At 49.0% G+C, this 21,783-nt stretch overlaps 3 protein-coding genes across 3 annotated transcripts in view; 1 reads left to right on the forward strand and 2 right to left on the reverse strand.

The window, feature by feature from the left end:
• ATP6V0D1 (ATPase H+ transporting V0 subunit d1) overlaps window positions 1–20,133 on the reverse strand; it is a 40,510-nt gene extending 20,377 nt beyond the window's left edge. The window contains exon 1 of the mRNA XM_081031684.1: window positions 19,786–20,133. Coding sequence (XP_080887810.1) covers window positions 19,786–19,915 — 130 coding nt within the window. The 5' untranslated portion in view covers window positions 19,916–20,133. The remainder of the gene's footprint in view (window positions 1–19,785) is intronic.
• A 138-nt stretch (window positions 20,134–20,271) lies between these two features.
• Window positions 20,272–21,783, forward strand: part of RIPOR1 (RHO family interacting cell polarization regulator 1) — a 39,460-nt gene continuing 37,948 nt past the window's right edge. The window contains exon 1 of the mRNA XM_081032526.1: window positions 20,272–20,374. The gene's annotated coding sequence lies outside the window, so the exon portion shown is untranslated. The remainder of the gene's footprint in view (window positions 20,375–21,783) is intronic.
• On the reverse strand, window positions 20,748–21,680 carry AGRP (agouti related neuropeptide). The gene is made up of 4 exons (XM_081030956.1): window positions 21,667–21,680; window positions 21,408–21,546; window positions 21,164–21,249; window positions 20,748–20,960 (listed from the first exon to the last, which is right to left on the reverse strand). Exons 2-4 carry the CDS (start codon window positions 21,541–21,543, stop codon window positions 20,778–20,780), a joined length of 405 nt encoding a protein of 134 aa, XP_080887082.1. The 5' UTR covers window positions 21,544–21,546; window positions 21,667–21,680; the 3' UTR covers window positions 20,748–20,777.

A 21,783-nucleotide genomic window follows, 5' to 3' on the forward strand; every position in this document is an offset into this window, starting at 1 on the left:
GAAGCCACAGAATGGAAGTCACTAAGCCTGGGTTTACCTGGGGCGCTGCACAGACCAGGCATCCTCTTCGCCTCCAGCCTCTGCCAGGGCCCATCGGGGGCTTCCTGCAAACCTCATGCAACACCAACTTACCCTGGATTCCAACTCTTCCTATCGATTGTCAGTTCTTCCTCTCCTCTCTCAGGTGCCAATGTGCCATCCCCATCCAGAGTTCTGGCACTGCCTCTGCCCCCAGCTGACGTGTCCATGGCCTCTTGGCGCGGCCAGTGCAGGCCCTCCCATCACATATCAGCTGGTCCACGCCACAGCCCCAGGACCCTATTCAGCCCCATTCTGCTGGATCACTGGTCTCAGGACATTGATCCTCAAGTGGCTGAGTGGGGCAGGGGAGAGCTTTGTGTTTTGTCCCACAGCTTGGCCCTGGGCAGCTTGTGAAATCTCTCTAGACCCAGGCTCCTGGCCAGTCATCTAGTGAAAGTCTCTCTAGTGCCAGCCTCCCGGAGCACCCACCATAGACTCTGAACAGGCAGCGTTATATAGAGAAAACTGAGCATGACCCACAACCGTCCATTTCTTCTGGCAGAGAGGATCCCACTCAGAACGTCCCAACTAACACCCTCAGGCCCAGTCAGGTGGTTTGTGTTCTTGACTCTAGGCTGTCGCTCAGGATGTCCCACTTGAGGCTCCACAGAATGCACTTGCCCTTCCTTCCCATATTCTGTCCTCACCCTTCCCCTGGGGCTCGGGCATGTTCTCCTCCCTGTCATAAAGACTGCAGGGGGGCTAGTGCAGCCAGGGCATGCAAACACTCAGGCCCCACTCTGCTATCTCCTGGTGAAGGAGGAACAGAGCTGGTTCAAAATTTGGGACTCCTGTCCCCAAGTCCACGTCTCACCTCATCTACCAGCAAGAGCATACAGAGCTTTGGGCAACCCCAGGAACCTGGGCAGAGGCTAGGACACAACTTTGCACCACTTGCCACACCCTGAGCTACTACGGGGGGGGGGGGCTCAGGAGCAGGCAGAGGTGGTGCAGCCAAGGGCAGCTCTTGCTCCATGGGAAGCCCCGAGGCTGACGGGCCAGCAGTCTTGGGAAGAACCTGGAGTCTACTGCTGGCATGGCCACATGCAAGTTACTGGGTTTCAGCTGGCGCGAGGCAGAGCTCCTACAGGGAAAGGACAGCAAGTTCTCCTTTCTCCGTCCCTGAACCAGCATCCTGTTTCATGCTGGAAGTCTTTCAGTGAGGTGAGGCATTCAGAGAGGGGATGGGACTGACTCACAGAGGTGGCTCAGCTGACCACCCACCAGCATATCAGACACAGGGATCAAATGGGAGTATCCCTCCCCATGTCCAGGAGGCAGCAGGATGTCTGACCCAAGTTCACCACCCTTCTCCCTGCTCTGAGACAGGTGGCAGGTGGTGGCAGAGCCACATTTAATTACCCTCATGCTCTCAAGAACACCTCGTCCCTGTAGCTGGAAGAATTAAAGCATCTTGTACATCCCATGAGGAAGTCAACCCATCCAACAGTCAAGAGAGTGCCAGGCAGGCGACGGTCACATGTGCCAAAGGGAGGGGCAGAACTAGTTACTGCTGCACCCAGGGCAAGTTCCAAGAAGCTCTCTTCTGACTGAGCAGAGATTTCCCTGGATAGCCCCTCACAGAACACCCCACCCAGGCCCTAGAGCTCCATGGGACTGACACAGGGCTTGGAGGGCAGCTTCCCTATGTGTTTGCTACTCCACCACAGCCCAGTCTGGGAACCAGGCGAGCCAGCCTCACCCTGGGAGGCAGGGGCCACACCTCTGCTGCTGTTTTGCACTTTGACCTTGAGCAAGCTCTTTCTTCTCCAGCTTGCCACTGCAGCTACAGAACCTGAAGGTTGGAGTGGATCTGGGGCTTCAAGGAAGGGCTTCTTTTCAAATTCCCAGCGATGTAAGTTTGCCTGGGTCTGAGTAAGAGAGGTAAAATGGTAAAGTGGCCCAGAGTGGTCCAGCATGGCCAGGTGCCAGGCAGTCCAGGGAAGGCTAACTGTGGCAGCCCGTGCCATATCTGGCTCCTGGGTCTGCTGGCCCCCACTGCCTGAGCGATTCTGTCAGCCCTTGATGCGGGGCTTCTGTTCTAATGCACAGACCTCTGGAGGAAGGAACTAGGGAAAGCTGGAGCTCACTTGGATGGGGGGAGGGCAGTTTTATGGCCCCGAGGCTGCTGTTCACAGTGAGATTAACCTGGGTCAGGCTGGATCCTGGATGGGGCATCCTGTCAGCCCACGGTGCCTAGAACCAAAGTTATGGAAATACTAATTTTGCTTAGACTTGGGCCTTAGGGATGGGCTTGCGAGATCAAGCCTCATTTGGGGCTGCAAGCTATGCTGCTCTCAGCACAAAGCCTCACAGAAACTTGTCTGAGCAGCTCAGGCCAGGAGCAGAGTTGACCCAGTCCATGCCCATGCCCAGCAGAGCCCAGAGACTTGAGCCATGGAGGAAGTGGCAGGAGCTGTAAGCATCCAGGCTGGTCCTGTATAGCCCCCCCGACCCCCTCACCCACCCCGCTCAGGGCCTGGCAGGACATGTGCAGGGGAAGCAGTAACATGCCAGACGAAGCACGATCAGCACTGTAGACCTGGACCAGCCCCTAGGAGAGAGGTGGTCGCCGGCTCCAGGAACACCATAGAAGCCAGGTCTAAACGATGGAAGCAATGGAGGAATGGCAGTGAAATGGCTAATACTTCAGGACCTCCAGTTCCCCCAGGCGTAAAGGGTTGAGGGCAGGGAAACCTGGTGAGCCACAACCCAGGACCTGGCAGCCTTAGGGCCCTGTGTGCTAGGTCATAAGTGGTGGTTCTCACTGTATTCCTCAACTCCCAACCCTTTAATCTCCAAGCGAGATGGCATGTGACAAGGCCTGGGGGAACAGCGAGGTCCCTAGAAGCAGAGCCTCTTTCACCTGACCACCCTTTTCTAGTTGGGGGCCAGGTACACAGAGGCACAGTCCAGGCATCCTTCAGTGAACAAACGAAGGAATAAATTAGAAAATGGAGAGTGATTGCACAGGAGGAGTCAAAACAGGTATCAGAAGACCACAAGCAAGCCCCTAGGCCACAGCTGGACCCAATTTCACAAAATAAGAGGGTTGCACAAAGTTACCTGCAGGAGCCTGGCCTGCTCTGACACTCTCTACCTGCTCACGCCTGGAACACACTGACTCTCTGCAACCCTCGGGGCTCGAGGTGAGCCCAGAGGCCTGGACACCCGTGGGGGCAGCCCTGGAAAAACTGCCGGGGGCTCAGAAGCCTCTGAGCAGCCATCAGAGCTTCAAGGGCAGGCAGGAAAGGCCGGAACGCAGCAGGGACGACACGACAGATGACTCCTCAGAGGGAAAAGCCCCATCTGTCAGCCAAATACAGAGCTTCAGCTGAGGTCAAGGCCTGAAACCACTGCCTGAGTGGACAAGGTCTGGACAAGTGCCCAGGGCCAGGTCAGAGGTGGCTAGGAAAGCAGTGCCCAGCACCCAGTCAGGGCTGTTCCTCCATACACCCCTTTCCCCTGCCACTCCTCAGGCCCACCCACATTCACAAGGGGGCAGCCCCAGCCCAGCCCCTCAAGCCGCAGGCTGAGCTGCAGGGTACTAGACTCAGACAAAGTAGGCATCAGGCTCTGCAACAGCAGCCGCCTAGTAAGCGGTCCTTCAGGGCCTCGATTTTCATGCATCTAAAAGAGGAAGAAGGCCAATATTTCAATGCAGAATAGACTTTTTTTCTAAAAAAGCAGCCAAGGATTAAGTGTTGGATGAGGTAGGAGCCAGGGAAGACAACAGACAGGCCCCCCCAAATTGGGGTGCAGGAGTCATCAATTACATGCTAACAACCCCATTCCCAGCATGACCATGTATACCTACAGTGCCTATAAAGAATTTGAGATGCCTAGTTTGGACCTCTTCCAGAGTCACCTACACGCACGTACCATGTACACTTCTACATGTCCCACAAAGTGCTAAAGGAGGTTGGAGAGGAGTCTGTCCTGAAGATGAATTTTTCCTCTCTTGGAGGGATGAGGGAGGCAGGACAAGAGAGGCCACTTGGGGAATGGTGGCGCTTCTGGGAGCCTGGGAAGCATGGCCCTGACCTCTGGGCAGCCTCAAGCTCCGATTTGGCACCCCCAAGCCCTCTGGTTTGTGGCTAGCACACTGTGCTGAAGCTCCCGCTCTGACTTTGAGAGCTGCCAGCACGACCCAGGTGGAGGTAATAAGGACAGCTTGATGGTCGGGGCTGGAGCAGCCTGCACTAGACACCAAGGCACAGGCATCAGGGAACCGTCCCCTGGCCTTCTCTTTCCCAACCCAGGAAGCTGGGGCCAGGGAGATGAGGGCAGGAAGAGATGGACAGACAGAAGACACCAAGCCACGAGCCCTACTTAATCTGAGGTTAGCTGGAATTTGAGTGAGGCAAGTAGAGCCCAGGGAAGAGACCCAGGGGACAGCAGCCATAGGCAGGTGCTGTGCAGAAAAGCAGAGACCCAGCTTGGCTGAGTTACCGGTCCAGCCACACCCCTTTCCCCAGCTCTCTGGCAGCCGAGTGGTCTTGCTGTGCCCCCTTGTGGCCAAAGTGAGGATGGCATTGTCAACAGCATGGGGCTCAGTTCCTGCTCCCTCAATACACCCCTCCAATTTAATCACTGCCCTAGACTCCCAGCCATCAATCCCTGGGGAAGTCGGCTGCAAGCATCCACAGAGTCACGCAGGAACGTGTCATAAAGAACAAGGACTAGGCCTGGGGTGGACATGAGTTTGGGAAAGCCAGAATGCAGACTAATCACGAGGGCCTGCTCTGTCTCGCAATGGGGAGGACAGAGGCTTCTGGGGGATGAGACTGAAGAGGAGATAGGAGAAGCGTGGCATCCTCAGCCGTCTACACTCTTGTGCTCCAGCTCGGCCAGACCCTCCCAAATGTGCAAGCCCCTTTATCTGACTCTCTACCTCATCTCTACTGCCCAACGCTGCGTCTAAAAAAAGCAGGTGCTTAATAACCCAGAAACAGGACAATCGAGGATTGCCCCCCTAGGATGGGGGCTTCAGCTTCTCATCCTCCGTACCCCAAAGTCTAGTATCCTGCCAGTGCCAATAAAGAGTCACTCGGGCTGGCCAGGTGGCTCAGGTGGTTGGAGCTCCATGCTCCTAACTCCGAAAGCTGCCGATTCGATTCCCACATGGGCCAGTGGGCTCTCAACCACAAGGTTGCCAGTTCGATTCCTCGACTCCCGCAAGGGATGGTGGGCTGCACCCCCTGCAACTAAGACTGAACACGGCACCTTGAGTTGAGCTGCCGCTGAGCTCCCGGATGGCTCAGTAGGTTGGAGCGCATCCGCTCAACCACAAGGTTGCAGGTTCGACTCCCGCAAGGGATGGTGGGCTGTGTCCCCTGCAACTGGCAACGGCAACTGGACCTGGAGCTGAGCTGCACCCTCCACAGCTAAGACTGACAGGACAACAACTTGAAGCTGAACAGCACCCTCCACAACTAAGACTGAAAGGACAACAACTTGACTTGGAAAAAAAAAGTCCTGGAAGTACACACTGTTCCCAAATAAAGTCCTGTTCCCCTTACCCAACAAAATCTTAAAAATAAAAATAAAAAAGAGTTGTCACTTATCCAATCATACAAATACCTCCTGAGCATTCACTCTGGGTAGGCAGTGTGCTGTTGAATCCTAACAACCTGTGAGTGATTTCTGTTTCATTTTACAGGTGGGCAAATAAGCTTCAATATGTTAAATCACATTCAATGTGCTTCTCATCACAGTGCTGGTCAGAAAGGGAGCCATGGTCTGCCCGATGCCTGACTTCATACAGAACTCAAGAAAGGTGACCCAGAGATTCTCACATGGTGTCCTCACGTGTTCGTTCTTGATATGGATCCTCCTAACAAGTGTGTCTGGCAGCTAAGCCCAAGCATAAGAACAGCTACAAGTTAGAAAAGAGGTTTGCGGTTCTGCAGCAGGCACTCTGCCCACAGAGGGACAGGGGAGTGGGTACCCTGACAGGGGAGCAGGTGTAAAACTATTGCAGGCAAACCTGGGCCCTCAGGAACAGCAGTTCTGTTCCATCTCAAGTCTAATAAGCCGAATATGGGAGGCGTTCTGCTATGTTCAGTGTGTGCCACTAAGAAAGTGGGAAAGTGAGACTCATATATTTTAGAAGGGTTTTATGCAAAGTGTTTAAAATGAGGTATTGGGGCCTTCCCCTCTCTGCCATCCAGAAACCCTGGTTATCCAGAAAGCATTACCTTCAAAGGTCCCACATGGCTGACATTTGCCTATGCTAAGGCCACCCCAACCATGGGTCAGACCCTGGTTCTCCCTAAGAAACTAGGCCCAAGAAATCACTGCGTAAATCCAACAAAAAGCATGTTGTAACCCACCAGAGCAAGTTCTGACACAACCTCCTGGGGCACGACTTGTGAAATGGGGGTTATCAGCTCCTCTGTGGGCTGTTATTGTCTTGACCATAAATAGCTTCCCAGATAACATCAGGCTAAATTATACACTAGTGCAAGATGTCATCAGTAAAGGGAATGCAAGAGGTGGGGGCTGGGGAGGAGGAGACAAAGGACAGAGAAAAATGGCCAGGTGAGAGGTGAGAAAGGGAGCTGCACCTGGACAGGGGCCCTGGGGCTCTGGCCTGGGCAACAAAGTATCACCCAGCCCTGGCCTGGGCCATCAAGCACCACCTCCAGGGCTCAAGAAAAGGGGCTTGATGGCGGTTCCCGAAGACTCAGACCAGCCCTACAATGCTCCCAACCCAAATATGGAAGTCAAATGCCCAGGGTCACCAGCAGGGGTCTCAGCTTGGATAGCTGTTTGGTACAAATACCTTCTCTTTGCTTACCTGTATGTTCTAATTTTCCTTATTTTAGATATCTGTATCCGATGTTTTAAATTATAAAGTAGTTGTCCACTGCAATACATTCAAACAATGGAAGGGTATACATAAAATAGAAATTGAAATGTTCCCCCTTCAGCCTCCCCAGAAGCTGCCACTCTAGACAACTTGGTATCTATGCTTCCAAACACTTTTCATGTGCATTCACCTGGTACTCTACTAAGATGGAAACATATTATACGTAACGCTTTGCAACTTCTCACCTGACAATATATTTCTAAATCAGTCCTTATGGAACTTCTTGCTTTTGAGTACTTACATATTTCATCATAAGCATAGACCATGGTTTATTTCACCACACCCTTGTCAATGGATAAGCTATTGGTTCTAACAGGTAGCTGGTACCAACAAAGCTGGCATGAACACCTCTGTACCTGCCATCCAGTGCTAATCTAGGGGATACAATTCTATCAGTGGGGCTAGAGTCACACACTATATATATAGGCAATGTTTTATTTAATAAGATGGTGAAAATTTGCCCCCAAAGGGTCCACACTGAATCACCTTTCCACCAACTTAACATTTGGAACTAAACAAAAAGTTATGTTCTGTTAACGAAAAACAAAACTACCACGCCCAGTCATGCAGGAGGAGGCATGGCAGGAATCAGGAGGGGAAATCCCTGGTTTGTTTCTCTCCCTGCTCTGCCTGCCAGATTAGGCTCCATGCCAGGTGTCCTCATCAGGCACTCTTGTGTCACTTGGCCCACCGTTAAGGCTGCTCTCCAGCCTCTCTGGCAGGACTCGCAGGCCTGACTAGGTTTCTAAGGGAGGCTTGCCCTGGCTGCAAGCCAACAGATGGCCCGGCATGGGTGGAACTGTCACCAGCCAGCATAATGACTTCCAGATTGGTATCTTGAGTGCTCCTTCCCCTGAGCTCCAGACCAAACAGCCACTTCCCTCCGACACTCCAACTCGGCACATCTGAGACAGAACACCCCCTCTTCTACCAGCCCGTCCACGTCCCAGACCTTCTCCTCCCCTGGTGGTCCCCATCTCAGAAACAGCTCCAGTACCCACCCAGGCATTTATGAGTCAGAAGCCTGACTTCTAACCCTCACACCCTCATATTTAATAAAAACTTGCCTAATCCTGTGGGTTTCATCCCTTCAGCTGGGCCGTGACCCAGTCCTTCAGCTCCCCTCATGCCACTCCTGCCCTGGTTCAGCCCCCATTCTCTCACCTGGAGAGCTAGAATAGCTGTCTGCCTCTAGCCTGGCTCCTTCGAAATGCATCCTCCAGAGTAAATGTTTACTTGCATCACACCACCAACCTCCACCCTCGTCACAATTTTCCCTTCTTCATCCACTGAGGGATCAAGTCGCAGCTGGTTCATGGCAGCAAGACCTCCCTGCTTCCTGGCCCTAGCCTCTACCCCTGCTCTGGGGCCGCATCCTCTTACAGCGACAACAAGCTGGAGGGGAACAAACTAGGCAGCAGGCTGCCCCGGTCACCACCAATGATCCATGCCGGACCATAGGGGCATCGGGAATCTCTTCGTGCAGTGATGCCACGGCCCAGGGCAGTTGAGACCACGTGGATCCTCAAACACCGCGGGAAAAGCTTCATGTATGTGCGGGGCCCAGGCTCTCACCGCTCGGGGACTCAGTGTGCTCGTTCCCTGCGTTGCACAGTTCTCACCTTTCGCACATCCTTCTCCCGGTGCTCCCTGAGCTCCTCCCTCTTGCTTGTGGTCACTGCATTGTCAGGAGTGTGTTAGCATTTCCTTTGAATCACACCTGATTCTGAGGGATTCTGGATTGAGCTAAGCTTGTGTTACTGTCCAAGCTGTCATCACCTAATTTCACTAATTCAATATAGTCTCCCTTGACAAACAAAACAGAACAGGCAGAATGTTTCCAGGCAAGACCATAACAGAAACTCTTAAGCAAAACATTTCCCACACATTAACCTTAACCTAACAGGACTCTGTCTCTCTTTGTTTAAATCGTAACACTCACCCCTCCTGAGCAGTGTATCTTTCCAAGACCTTCCATGAACCAGCCCAAGGCACCTATCCACCCTCAGCCCTGATGCGTGCTCTACTCTCTCTTTGCAGTTTCCGAAGATCCTCTGACACTCTATGCGGTTCCATGTTTCTGACACTACCAATGCCATTCCCTCTTCCCACCTCCTTGGCCTGGCTAATTTTTTTGGTAACAGTTTTGCTGAGGTGTAATTCATATACCATAAAAGTTGCCCATTTTAGTGTACAATTCAATGGTTTTTAGTATGTTTATGGAGTTGTGCAATCATCACGACAAGCAATTTTAGAACATTTCATCACCCCCGAAAGAAACCATGTACCCTTTAACTGTCACTCCTTACATGCTCCCACTGCCCCAAAATGTACCCTGTGCCTACTGTACAGTCTATGCTATTCTGATGTCCACTAATCAAGGCCTGAGTGACATGTTTTCATTATCCACTCCACGCCTAGCATGGCACCTGCCTCCGAGGAGTCACAGGAAACGATGACCACAGAGGGAGCAGCTGGCTTCTCTGCTCGCTCAGCACCAGGCCCTGTGCTTACACTTCACTAACATCTCAGAGAGAGCCTATTAATATTCCCATTGCACAGCTAAAGATAAACGACTTGCCCAAGGTCACAAAACCAGTAAGTGGCTGAGGTGGGATTAGCTCATCAGTGAGCACTGCTTTAACTGTCTTCACATCATCTCTGCCCACCCATGCACATCCAACAGCTTCTACCCCTCTCTCCTCTGTTCTCATTAAGGTCACCAATGCCCTCTGAATGGCAAAACCAAATGGAAGGCTATCTGACTTTATTCCAATCTCTTGGCGATGTTTGGCATTCACCACCACCTTTTTTTTCAGATTCTCCCCAGGGGCTCCTCTCAGGGAATGCCTATCTTTTTCCCCATCTTTGCTTAACTGAAGCCCTTCCTGGGGGAGGGGCTCATCTTGGGCCTCTGCTCTTCTGACTCTCTGCTGTCTCTTGGGATCAGTGGCCACACTTCTACCCCAAGTCCCCCAGCTCAATCCTCACACCTGAGCCCCCAAAATCGCCTCCCTAGCTCCACTCAGATGACTCACGGATCCCTCAATTCCATCTTTCTCCAACCTGTTCCTTCTACATTCCACCATAATTTCACTCTGCCACCTACACAGTGACCTAAGCCAAAGATGAGGACATGAGCCTTATTGATTCTTCCTTAGCCTCCTTATCCAACCGTCAAGTCCTATCCATTCCTTTTCCAAAAATCCCCCCCCCCCCGCCCATGCCTAAGGACAGGTGTCATTATCTCCGGCCTGGATTACTATCAGACCCTGCAATCTTCCCACCTCCAGCGTGGCCCTTACCTCCAATCTACTTTCCCACTTTCCCTCCTTCCCTTTTTAAGTGGACAAGCTTCCATATGTTTATTGCCAAGACCTTCTGCTTAGAGTGAAAATAAAATCCAAACAAATGCCATGTTCCTCTCCCACATCTGCCGTCTCGACCGGAAGTCTCTCTCCCATCCACTTTCCAAACGGCAGATATATTCTAAAGTACAAGTCCAATAGTTTTATGCCCCCCACCCTCACCGGCTCTCAGAACAAAGCACTTCCTACGGCTTTTGCAATCCTTCGAGGCCTGTTCGCTGGGACTGCCCAGTCACACTCCCAGCCACACCACTCCTGCAAGGCTCCAACGGCCTTTGCATGTGACTGGTGACTGTGCGAGCCCCGCCTGGAGTCTCCCTTTCTTCTTCCCATATGAGACTGTCTCTTGTGAAATAATGTTGCCATGCAGGAGATGTTGTAATGAACAGAAGACAAGCGACTCAGAACAGAGAGGGATAAAAAGGGTTCTGAACGACAGCATATCACACATGTGAGCTCTTCAACCACGGTCCCTAAGCATCAAACTCACTGGCTGCCCTCCTCCTGTTAATTCTATTTTTTTACACCAGGAAAGTGATGTCCTGACTGGCCCAAATGTCAGGCAGAGCCTCCATTCCAAATCAGGAAACTGGCATCTGATACCATCAGCTGAGTTATGGCTGCATAATCCAGCAAGCCATACGCTTTTGTGTATTTTCCAAGTTTCTGAGTAATATGGGAATTAATCCACAGAAAAATCCTAGAAAAAATGACCAACCCAGCAGCAATGAGAACCTTTTGGACTCAGATTATGGTTTCTAAATATCATTTTTCAATAAAAAGAACCAGGTCCCCTAAGAGAAATGATGTCTAGGTCTGGGTCAGGAAATGTACAAAATAAGATTAAAACATATTGTAACCCCAGAAGTAAGGGTGCTCTCAAAATCTACAGAGTTCTTGGCAGTCGATTTAATAAGCTCCCACTGGCCAAGGGACAATATGAACATCAATAAAGTTAAAAGACTGAAGCACAACAAATATATTAAAATCCATATGTGCGTTATGACACTAAACAAACAAAAAGAAGAACAAACCTCATTAGTCATCTTTGGAGGATGTTAGAAAACCAACTCATTCTGAAAGCTGGTAAATATGGGAAAGAATCAAGCATCTATCCTGCCTCTCCTAGAGAGACTATATTTCAGGGTAACCAAGTAGTTGACTACTGGAAGTTTCCAGATATAGAAGTATTCGAGCTAGCAACTGCAAAAGGAAACACAGAATTAGAATATCACCATTTGGCAACCCCTATTGAAATAATGATTCTAGGCAATAAATATCAATGATTCCTTAAATCACATAAAGAGAAACAACTAGATATTCATGACTCCCAATGGAAGTACAAATACCACCTTAAATATTCTTTTTAAAAAATCTAATCTAATCAAGCCTCTAGATCTAACTACAAATTTACAGGAAAAACAAGAGACACCTATCTAGGTGCAGCTCCCCTTCTCACCTCTCACCTGGCCATTTTTCTCTTTCCTTTGTCTCCTCCTCCCCAGCCCCCACTTCTTGCATTCCCTTTCCTGATGACATCTTGCACTGGTGTATAATTTAGCCTGATGTTATCTGGGAAGCTATTTATGGTCAAGACAATAACAGTCCACAGAGGAGCTGATAATCCCCATTTCACAAGTCGTGCCCCAGGAGGTTGTGTCAGAACTTGCTCTGGTGGGTTACAACATGCTTTTTGTTGGATTTACGCAGTGATTTCTTGGGCCTAGTTTCTGAGGCAGCGCCAGGGTCTGAACCCACGGAAGCATATACAGTGCTCATGGATAGGAAGAATTAACATCATTAAAATGTATATGTCACCCAAAGCAATCTATAGGTTCAGTGCAATCCCTAAATACCAATGGCATTTTTCACAGAACTAGAACAAATAATCCTAAAATTTATACGGAACCACAAAAGACCCTGAATAGCCAAAGCAATCTTGAGATAGAAGAACAAAGTTGGAGGTGTCACACTACCTGGTCTCTAACTATACTACAAGGCTATAGTAATCAAAACAGCATGTTACTGGAATGAAAACAGACACATAGATCAATGGAACAGAACAGAGAGCCCAGAAATAAACTCATATATATATATACATATATATACATATGTATATAGTTAATTAATCTATAACAAAGGAGGCAAGAATATACAATGGGGTAAAGACGGTCTCTTCAATAAATTGTGTTGGGAAAACTGGACAGATACATGCAAAAAAAAAATGAAAGCAGACCACTTTCTTACACCATATGGAAGAATAAACTCAAAATGGATTAAACACTTAAATGTACGACCTGAAACTATAAAACTCTTAGAAAAAAACAAAGGCAGTAAACTCTTTGTAATAGCTCTTAGTAATACACACACACACACACACACACATATATATGTTCTTTTTGACATGTCTCCTTGGCAAGAGAAACAAAAGAAAAAATAAACAAATGAGACTACATCAAACTAAAAAGTTTTTTTGCACAGCAAAAGAAACCAACAACAAAACGAAAAGACAACCTACTGAGTGGGAGAAGATATTGCCTATGATACGTCTGATAAGGGGTTAATGTCCAAAATATATAAGGAACTCATACAGCTTAACACCAAAAAGAAAAAACATTTGATTAAAAAATTGGCAGAGGACCTGAATAGACATTTCTCCAAAGCGGACATACAGATGGCCAATAGACATATGAAAAGATGTTCAACATCATTAACCATCAGAGAAATACAAATTAAAACCATAATGAGCTATCACCTCACACCTGTCAGAAGGACTATTATCAATAAATCACCAAACAAGTGTTGGCAAGAATGTGGCAAAAAGGAAACCCTCGTGCACTATTGGTGGGATTGCAAATTGGTGCAGCCACTGTGAAAAAAAGTATGGAGGTTCCTCAAAACATTAAAAATAGAATTACTAGGGGCAGCCAGATGGCTCAGTTGGTTAGAGTGCAAGCTCTTAACAGCGAGGTTGCCAGTTCAATTCCCACATGGGCCAGTGAGCTGCGCCCTCCACAACTAGATTGAAGGACAACGACTTGACTTGGAGCTGATGGGCCCTGGAAAAACACACTGTTCCCCAATATTCTCCAATAAAAATTAAAAAATAAAAATAAAATAAAAAGGAAGTTTGCGGAAGTGTAGTGGGCTGAGCGGTCTATCTTGAGGCAATTTTAAAAGTGTTCATTGGTTTCTCTAGATACCTTTTTCTGAAGAAAAAGATAATGGGAATGAATTCGCGTTCTCTTTCTACAATGTCAGTAGCAGATACCTCAGCAAATAATTTCTACCCAAAGAATTTAAGGTATCAATTTGATTTCAATCATGCTTAGGAGAGAAAAAGTGATTATTTCTGAACATCTCGGTATAAAAGAGAATACGGTAAGCCAGAACCTACCTTATCTCCAGGATTTTTTTGTACCAGGGATGATGAGGCCCTTAGAAAGCTCACCCAAATTAGTAGTGGAAGGTTTGGCAGAGTAACCTTTAAAAATGTACACATAGTAATTCAAATCCTGGGAAGCTAGTTTTAAAATATAATCTTTAATACAGAAAGTAATACAATGTGCATAAAGCCATGATTTATAACAGTTGTAAATAAATGTCTATAGATTTCTTAAAAAAATAAAAAAATAAAAAAAATAAAATAAAATAAAAAGGGGCAGACAGGTGGCTCAGTTGGTTAGAACACGAGCTCTGGGCAACAGGGGCTGCCAGTTCGATTCCCATATGGGCCAGAGAGCTGCGCCCTCCGCTACTAGAATGAAGTCAATGAGCTGCCACTCAGCTCCTGGGTGACCAGATGGTTTGGAGCACGGGCTCTCAACTACAAGGTTTCCGGTTCGACTCCTTGACTCCCACAAGGGATGGTGGGCTGTGTCCCCTGCAACTAACAACGGCAACTGGACCTGGAGCTGAGCTGCGCCCTCCACAACTAAGACTGAAAGGTCAACAACTTGACTTGGAAAAGTCCCGGAAGTACGCACTGTTCCCCAATAAAGTGCTGTTTCCCTTCCCCAGTAAAATCTTTAAAAAAAAAAAATTAGTAGATGACCCAGCTAGAATTACTAGAATACCCATTTCTGCGTATTTATCCAAATAAATCCAAAACACTAATTTGCAAAAATATATGCATCCCTATGTTCACTGCAGCATTATTTACAATAGCCAATGTGGAATCAACCTAAATGTCCTTAATAGATGATTGGATAAAGAAGATGTGGTATATGTATTCAATGGAATACTACTTGGCCAGGAGAAAGAATGAAATCTTACCATTTGTGACAACATGGATGAACCTAGAGGATATTATGCTAAATGAAATAATCAGATAGAGAAATACAAATATCATATGATTTAACTTATACTTGGAATCTAAAAAACAAAATGAAAAAACAAAAAAAATCCAAAATCGTAGCCACAGAGTACAAACTGACGGTTACCAGGTGGCAGAGAGGTTCAGGGCTGGGTGAAAAAGGTGAAGGGATTAAGAAGTACAAATTGGTAGTTATAAAACAGTCATGGGGATATAAAGTACAGCACAGGGAATATAATCAATAATGTAATAACTATGTGTGGTGCCAGGTAGGTACCAGAACGACGGAGAGGGGGGGAGGGGATCACTTTGTAAGTTACATAAATGTCTAATCACTATGCTGTACATCTGAAACCCATATAATATTGAATGTCAACTACAATTGAAAAAAGATTATACATCTTTTATCTATATTTTGTTTCCTTACATAGCAAACAGCATTTTACATGCTAATAAAAACTAAAATACTATTTTAATTACTGTACTAATTATATGGCTGCACCATAATCTACTTAATCGATTTTCTACCACTATGTATTATTTAGATCGTTTCTAATATTTAGTTGTATAAATAGCTTTTTACCTTAAAAAAGAGAATATCATTCAACAAATTATCTCAGCTCTTATGGCATACGATAGGTGCTCTGTAAGTTTATGTTGGATGAATGAAAACATTCAAAGTAAGTAATACTGTGTGTTTTCTCTTAGTGCATCTCTGACCCACCTCTTCTTCCACACAAGTCCCTAACACAGGGCCGAGCTCCCAGAAGGTAATCAACACATCCAGAAATACTCAGAGCTGCAAAGAGCTTTTGTGACCATCCATCTTTTCTGTCCCTGCAGCTCACAAAAGGGGGTAGGATGTTTCCAGGTTCTTTCTCCTATCTGAGAAGAGACAATCCAGCAAGACAGACAATGGAAGGCACATGGGCTTCAGAGGTGCTGAGACCAAGATCTAGCAGAAGAGGTCAGTAGCACGTGTCCATTGGGAGTGGAATCCAGGGGGGAAGGCTAGCGTGTGGTGGAGGGTCTATACTTGCCCAACCTCGTGGAACAAATAAACACCCCACTGCCCAAGATGCTGCACCTTCTAAGAAATGTCACAACACCTGAAACATGTTCTTTGGAGAAACCTCATCACCTCGGGACACATCTACAGATCTCACTAGGCACCACAGGCTTCCTTGGTGTCCCCTTCCCGCCCTCCTCTCCCTTCCCCGGAAGGGAGAGGCAAAAACATCCAGCAACAAAGGCCTGGAGAGCAGGCCTCTGGTGTCACCTTTTGAAGCAGAGAAAGCCTTTCTATAGAGGACAAATGGGGTTTCTGATCACTTATGTGATCTGACAATTAAATGTGCGAACTTGCCACTGTGCACTTACATTGGCACCACAGTACAAACAGCTCGGTAAGGTTTCATAACCTTGGTATATCAGTGTCTCACAGCTGTGTTCGTGTTGATGTGTAGCGGCGTCTTGCTGAGTGGCATTCATTATTGTTGTTGCTTGTTTTTATGTGCTGTCAAGAGAATGCCTGAGCTTGAATCAGAGCAACGAACAAACATTAAATTTCCTGTTAAACTTGGCAAGAGTAGAAGTGAAATTGAGCACATGTTAGTCCAAGTTTATGGAGATAATGCCATGAAGAAAATGGCAGTTTACAAATGGATTAAACGTTTTTCTTAGTGGAGAGAATGTGTCACTGATGAAAAGAGGTCAGAATGGCCAGTAGAAAGCAGAACTGATGAAAACATTGCAAAAATTCATCGAATTGTGCGTCAAAATTGTCGGCGACTGTGAGAAGCATAGCAGACCAAGTAAACATCGACAGAGGAACAGTTAGGAAAATCCTAACTGAAAATCTTGGCATGAGAAAGGTGTGTGCAAAAATGGTCCTGAAGGAGCTCAGTGATGAACTAAAGCAAAGGAGAGTCGAAGTTTGCCAAGATGGTTTGGAGAGGCAAGACAATGTTTTGAGCCGTGTTATCACTGGTGATGAAACATGGGTGTACCAATACAACCCTGAAACAAAGCATCAAAGCGTGCAATGGAAGTCAGACAGTTCTCGATGACCAAACAAATTCTGTCAGTCCAAATCAAGAGTCAAAACGATGTTGCTAACCTTTTTAGATATCAAAGGGATTATTCATTATGAATTTGTACCAACTGGACAGTTAACTGAGTTTACTATTTGGAAGTGCTGAAAAGGCTGCCTGAAAAAGTTAGATGAAAATGACCTGAACTTTTTGCCAACAATTCATGGCTCTTGCATCATGACAATGCACCAGCTCACATAGCACTGTCTGTGAGGGAGTTTTTAGCCACTAAACAAATAACTATATTGGAACACCCTCCTTACTTACCTGATCTGGCCCCCAATGACTTCTTTCTTTACCCGAAGATAAAGGAAATATTGAAAGGAAGACAACATTTTGATGACATTCAGGACATCAAGGATAATACAGTGACAGCTCTGATGGCCATTCCAGAAAAGGAGTTTCAAAATTGCTTTGAAGGGTGGACTATGTACTGGTATCAGAGCATAGCTTCCCAAGGGGAGTACCTCGAAGGTGACCATAGTGATATATTCAGCAATGAGGGATGCAGCACTTTTTCTAGGATGAGTTTGCAAACTTAATTGTTAGACATCATACTTCTTCCTGCTTCTGGTTATCCCCAGGCCCTGGAAGTCCTGAGCATCTCTGGCATACAGAGTCCCCAAAATCCCAAACCCTATGTAAAGAAACTTCTAGGATAGCAGCACAAACCAACACTACAAGAGTTGTAACTGGATAGGGAGGACAACATTCTAGCCTAGTATGGCCATAAAAAGGTTCTAAGATGGGGTGCTACTGGGGCTGGGCCTTGAAGGGTAGAAATCACTGGGCTTTATGAGGACAAAAAAGAAGCAGAGGGAATGGCAGGGCAAATAATATTAAACAGAAGAGCTAAGGGGCCGGCCCGGTGGCTCAGGGCAGTTGGAGCTCTGTGCTCTTAACTCCGAAGGCTGCCGGTTCGATTCCCACATGGGCCAGTGGGCTCTCAACCACAAGGTTGCCAGTTCGATTCTTCAAATCCCACTAAGGATGGTGGGCTGCGCCCCCAGCAACTAGCAACAGCAACTGGACCTGGAGCTGAGGCGCCCTCCACAACTAAGATTGAAAGGACAACAACTTGACTTGGAAAAAGTCCTGGAAGTACACACTGTTCCCCGATAAAGTCCTGTTCCCCTTCCCCAATAAAATCTTTTTTTTTTTTTAAAAAAAAGCTAACATTTACTCAGTGCTTACTCGGTGCTTGGTGCTGAGCTAAGAGTCTTACACATAATATAGCTTGCTGACATCTCACAACCTTCTGAGATAGGTACTGTTAATATACTAGATGAACGACCCAAGGTTCAAAGGTATTAAATAACTTGTCTGAGGTAATCTAGTAATCGGCAGGGCTGGGATTCAAACTCAGATTTGTCTAACTCTGAAGTCCACCACACTATGTGCACCAGAGGTGGGGGTGTGGCCTGTGTGAGGGAAAAGAATATGTGTGAAAGAGCAAGGGAATCCCTGAATGTCATGCTAAAGGTCTGCACGGTGATCTACAAGGGGGCCACGTCCCGAGCAGTGTTGTAGGAAGGGTGGCCTAACATATTTATGGAGGATGATGGAGAGTCGGCTGGGAAGATGAGAACCCTGTGGCCCCAGAAGCTCAGTTTGGGGGAGGGGGGTGATCAGGAGGAGGCAGCAGCAGAAATAAGGAAAGCCTAGAAGAGAAACAAGTTTACCAAATGCCAGTTGGTAATGAAATTCACCTTCAGATTTAAGCAAACAAAGATCTTTCTCCAGTCCCAGTCAGTCCACAATACTCACACTAACTGCCAAATGTTTGCCAGGCCCTGCCTCTGACAGCCTCCCTGATTCTCCTTTTCCCACAGTAAGGATGATTAGGTTACTGGTAGGCTCCTACAACCCAGACCCTAAGTGCTCTCCATTCTTTCCACGCCTCCACTTCCATAAAGGAGGCGAACCTTTATCGCGTGTTTATGTTAAAACCATAAAGTCCACAATTGTATTTTAACTTCAGTAAGTTTTAAAATGTAAAGGCATGTATTTTCAAAACCTTATTGGTTTAGATTGCAAGGTAAACAACCACTAATTTTTTTAAATTGAGCTCTTAACCTCAATAAATTTTTGATTTGAAAAATTTCTCCAGGTGAATCACCTGGTCATCTTCCCCCTCTAGCTACAACCATGAGGTTAGCTCAAGAGTATCACTGGGGGTTCAGGACTCAGGTACCAGCCACTTAGCCCTTTGCTATCACCTGGAGGGGGGGGGGAGTGAGGCTAAGACTGGAATCAGGAACATCTCTAATTCAGTAAAATTGATGTGCATTTGTCTCAAGGGGGTCCATCCCATTTTGAAGCTGTGTGTGCTTGAGAAGAAAGGGAGAACTCAGCTTCTCACAATTCTTGTTCTAAGTTAAGACTCCCTGTCCCAACAGACATCCTTCTCGCTGAGGGGGTGGGACTTATTGGCCAAATACATGTGTATGAATATCCAGACTTGTAGGGCCACACCTTGCTCCCCCTAACACTGCCTTCATCATAAGACTCTGCTGGGCCAGTGGTTCCGCGATGGGAGAAAACTCTAAAAAGCAGGCTCAGCAATTCCCCAGGAAGGCTCACCCCGCGGCCAACGCGAAGACACAATGATCCCAAATGCCTTGGTGTATGTGTCAGGAAGGAAGTGGGGGACTCTTCCTCTTAGTTTCCCTAAGTGTTGCCACCGGACAGCTTCCTCTGGCTACGTCAGGGTAAAGAAACTTGTATGGGCACGTCTCACAACAACCACCCATTCCCGAGAGACCCTCTCTTCCAAACTACACGACCGATGCAATGAAGGAAGAGGCGGCCCCAGCAGAGGCGAAACCACTGCGGTTCTTAAAGCCTTATTTGCGTTTGGGCCTCAGCTGAGCCGTAGCTGGAAGGAGATCACCTTCCCACGCACACGCCATCATCCCCAGATTCCCCGTGAGGTCTCTCAGGCCCTTCGAGAACCCCGCCTTCGGCTTCCCAGCCCAGACCTCGGAACCCTCAGGCCCGGGCCAGCCTCCTCTCCGGCCTTTCAAGGCCCGGCATCCCGGCCCCTAGGCTCACCCTCGAGCGTCTCGCATTGCACCAGGTTGAGGTAGTCGGCCTGGCTGAGCACCCCGGCCTTCAGGCCGCGAACCAGTCCCTCCAAGTAGCCATTGTCCACGTTGAAATAAAGCTCCGGGAAGAACGACATGGCTGCGCAGGGGGCGGCAGAACCGGAGAACCCGGACCCGCAGGCGAGCAGCGCAACTCCAAGATCAGCTGACTCCGCGCCCGCTGCGGACTGTCAAGCGCATCAGGTGACGCGCAAGCGCATCACGTGTTACAACGGGAAGCGGCTCGGAGTCGCGCCCGGCCGCGGGGTGGTTTCGAACAGAAGCGTTGCGCAGGTGTGGGCTGGGACCGCCCTCTGGCGCCGGCGCGCTGAGGGCGGGAGGGCCTCCGGCTCCCCGGCAGGAGCGGCCTGTAGTGTCCGAGACCGGCCGCGTGGTGGCGCCCGTGGCCGCCGGACTCGGATTGGGCCGCCTAGCTGGCCCGGGTGGTGCATCTGGCACTGTGCGAGCGTGCGGAGGAAAGATGAGAGCGGGCAGTGCTATTTCTGCTTGGAAATATTCCAGACTGTTGAGTCAGCCTTCCCCCGAGGGCAACTGAGGTACGGTAAGGGGCGGGCTTCGCTGGGGGTCACACGTCGAGTTAGCTGCAGGCAGGCCCCCGAGCCTAATGCTTGTTTGCCAGCCAGCTGTGTCCCCCTTCCCCGCATTGACTGCACATCATACTTGAGAGCTGGAATGCAGCTCTCCTTTGCTTCCTCCAACGGTGCCTGGCGCCCTAAAGACTTGCATGTGACTCAAATGATGGGATCACACAGGCCCTGGGGTAGAGGTGTGTGTGGTTTCTAGGCTTAGAGACATCCCCATCCCTGCCGTGAGCCCCACCCCCACCCCCACCCCCACCCCCGAGCCGACGTCCAAGTTCGAAATAATGCCACAGCCTTGGGGTTGCTCCCAGACTTTATTCGTGCCCCCCATCCCAGCCCTGGCTCTGACTTCGGCCAACTAGGTGCGGCTGCAGGGGTTCATGGTAGTACCCAGCTTGCGGCAGTAGCAGAAGGCGTTGAAGAATCGGCAGTAGCACGTGGCGCATGGGTCACAGCACGGTACCTGGTGTCCCAGACAGGACTCGTGCAGCCGTACACATCTACGAGGAGAGCGTGGTTCACGTTCTTCAGGATCTAGCACCTGCAGGGATGCGGAAGCATGGGCCTCCGAAGACAGGTCCAAGGACCTTGCCTGCCCTGATCCAAGTGGGATGGCCGTGGGGAAGGGGGAGGGATGGTCTGCAGTGTGGCCCCAGCGGAGGGGGTCACTAAGTGGAGGGTGGTGATGATGTCTGATGTCCCCTCCCAAGGCCTGTGGCCTCACCCCTTTCCCTGAGCAGTTACCTCTGCCACGTCCTTGGCTTCCTGCAGCAGAGCCTCTTCTGCCTGTTCTGCAGGTGTCTTCTTCAGCCCAGGCCTCAGGCCCAGGCCTGGGACAGATGATATGAGGGCAGAACCCCCCATGGCCCAAACACCCACCTCCCAGGTCTGGGATTGGGAAGGGGGAAGGAGAGCCCAAACCAGGCAGAATAGTTTGTGGCCAGAGGGTGTGTAGACCCCACCCAGACCCACCCCTGCCCACACTGACCTGGCAGCTCTGGGAACAAGCCCTGGTCAGGCCTTCCAATGCCCTCCAGGGGGGCCAAGCCCATCTGGGCCCCCTGCAGGGCAGGCAGCGCCAACAGCAGGGCACCGCTCAGCAGCACGGCGGTCGCGGTCAGCATGGCCTGGCCCAACAGGAAGACCCACCAATTAGTCCCTCCTCATCCTTGGAGGTGCCTTACCCCAGAGGGAGGTCCACCTCTTCCCACAGAGAGTAGGAGTCTCTGCCCAACCTGAGGACTAACCTCTGCTTGCTGGATCCTTGCCCACAGAGTTCCTGGCCACCCCGTGCCCTCAGCTTATATGGGAGGGCCTAATGAAGGGCCCACACGTGACTGCTCCCTGCAGCCAGAGCATGAGGG

Source organism: Rhinolophus hipposideros (genome assembly GCF_964194185.1).
Source record: "Rhinolophus hipposideros genome assembly, chromosome: 21".
NCBI classification, from domain to species: Eukaryota; Metazoa; Chordata; class Mammalia; order Chiroptera; family Rhinolophidae; genus Rhinolophus; species Rhinolophus hipposideros.

Excerpts from the sequence above, each read along its gene's own strand:
- AGRP (XM_081030956.1), bottom strand. The coding sequence starts at position 21,543 with ATGCTGACCGCGACCGCCGTGCTGCTGAGCGGTGCCCTGCTGTTGGCG. Across the intron at positions 21,250-21,407 it reads CTTGTTCCCAGAGCTGCCAG|GCCTGGGCCTGAGGCCTGGG; the intron begins GTCAGTGTGGGC and ends CATCTGTCCCAG. Across the intron at positions 20,961-21,163 it reads AAGCCAAGGACGTGGCAGAG|GTGCTAGATCCTGAAGAACG; the intron begins GTAACTGCTCAG and ends GCATCCCTGCAG.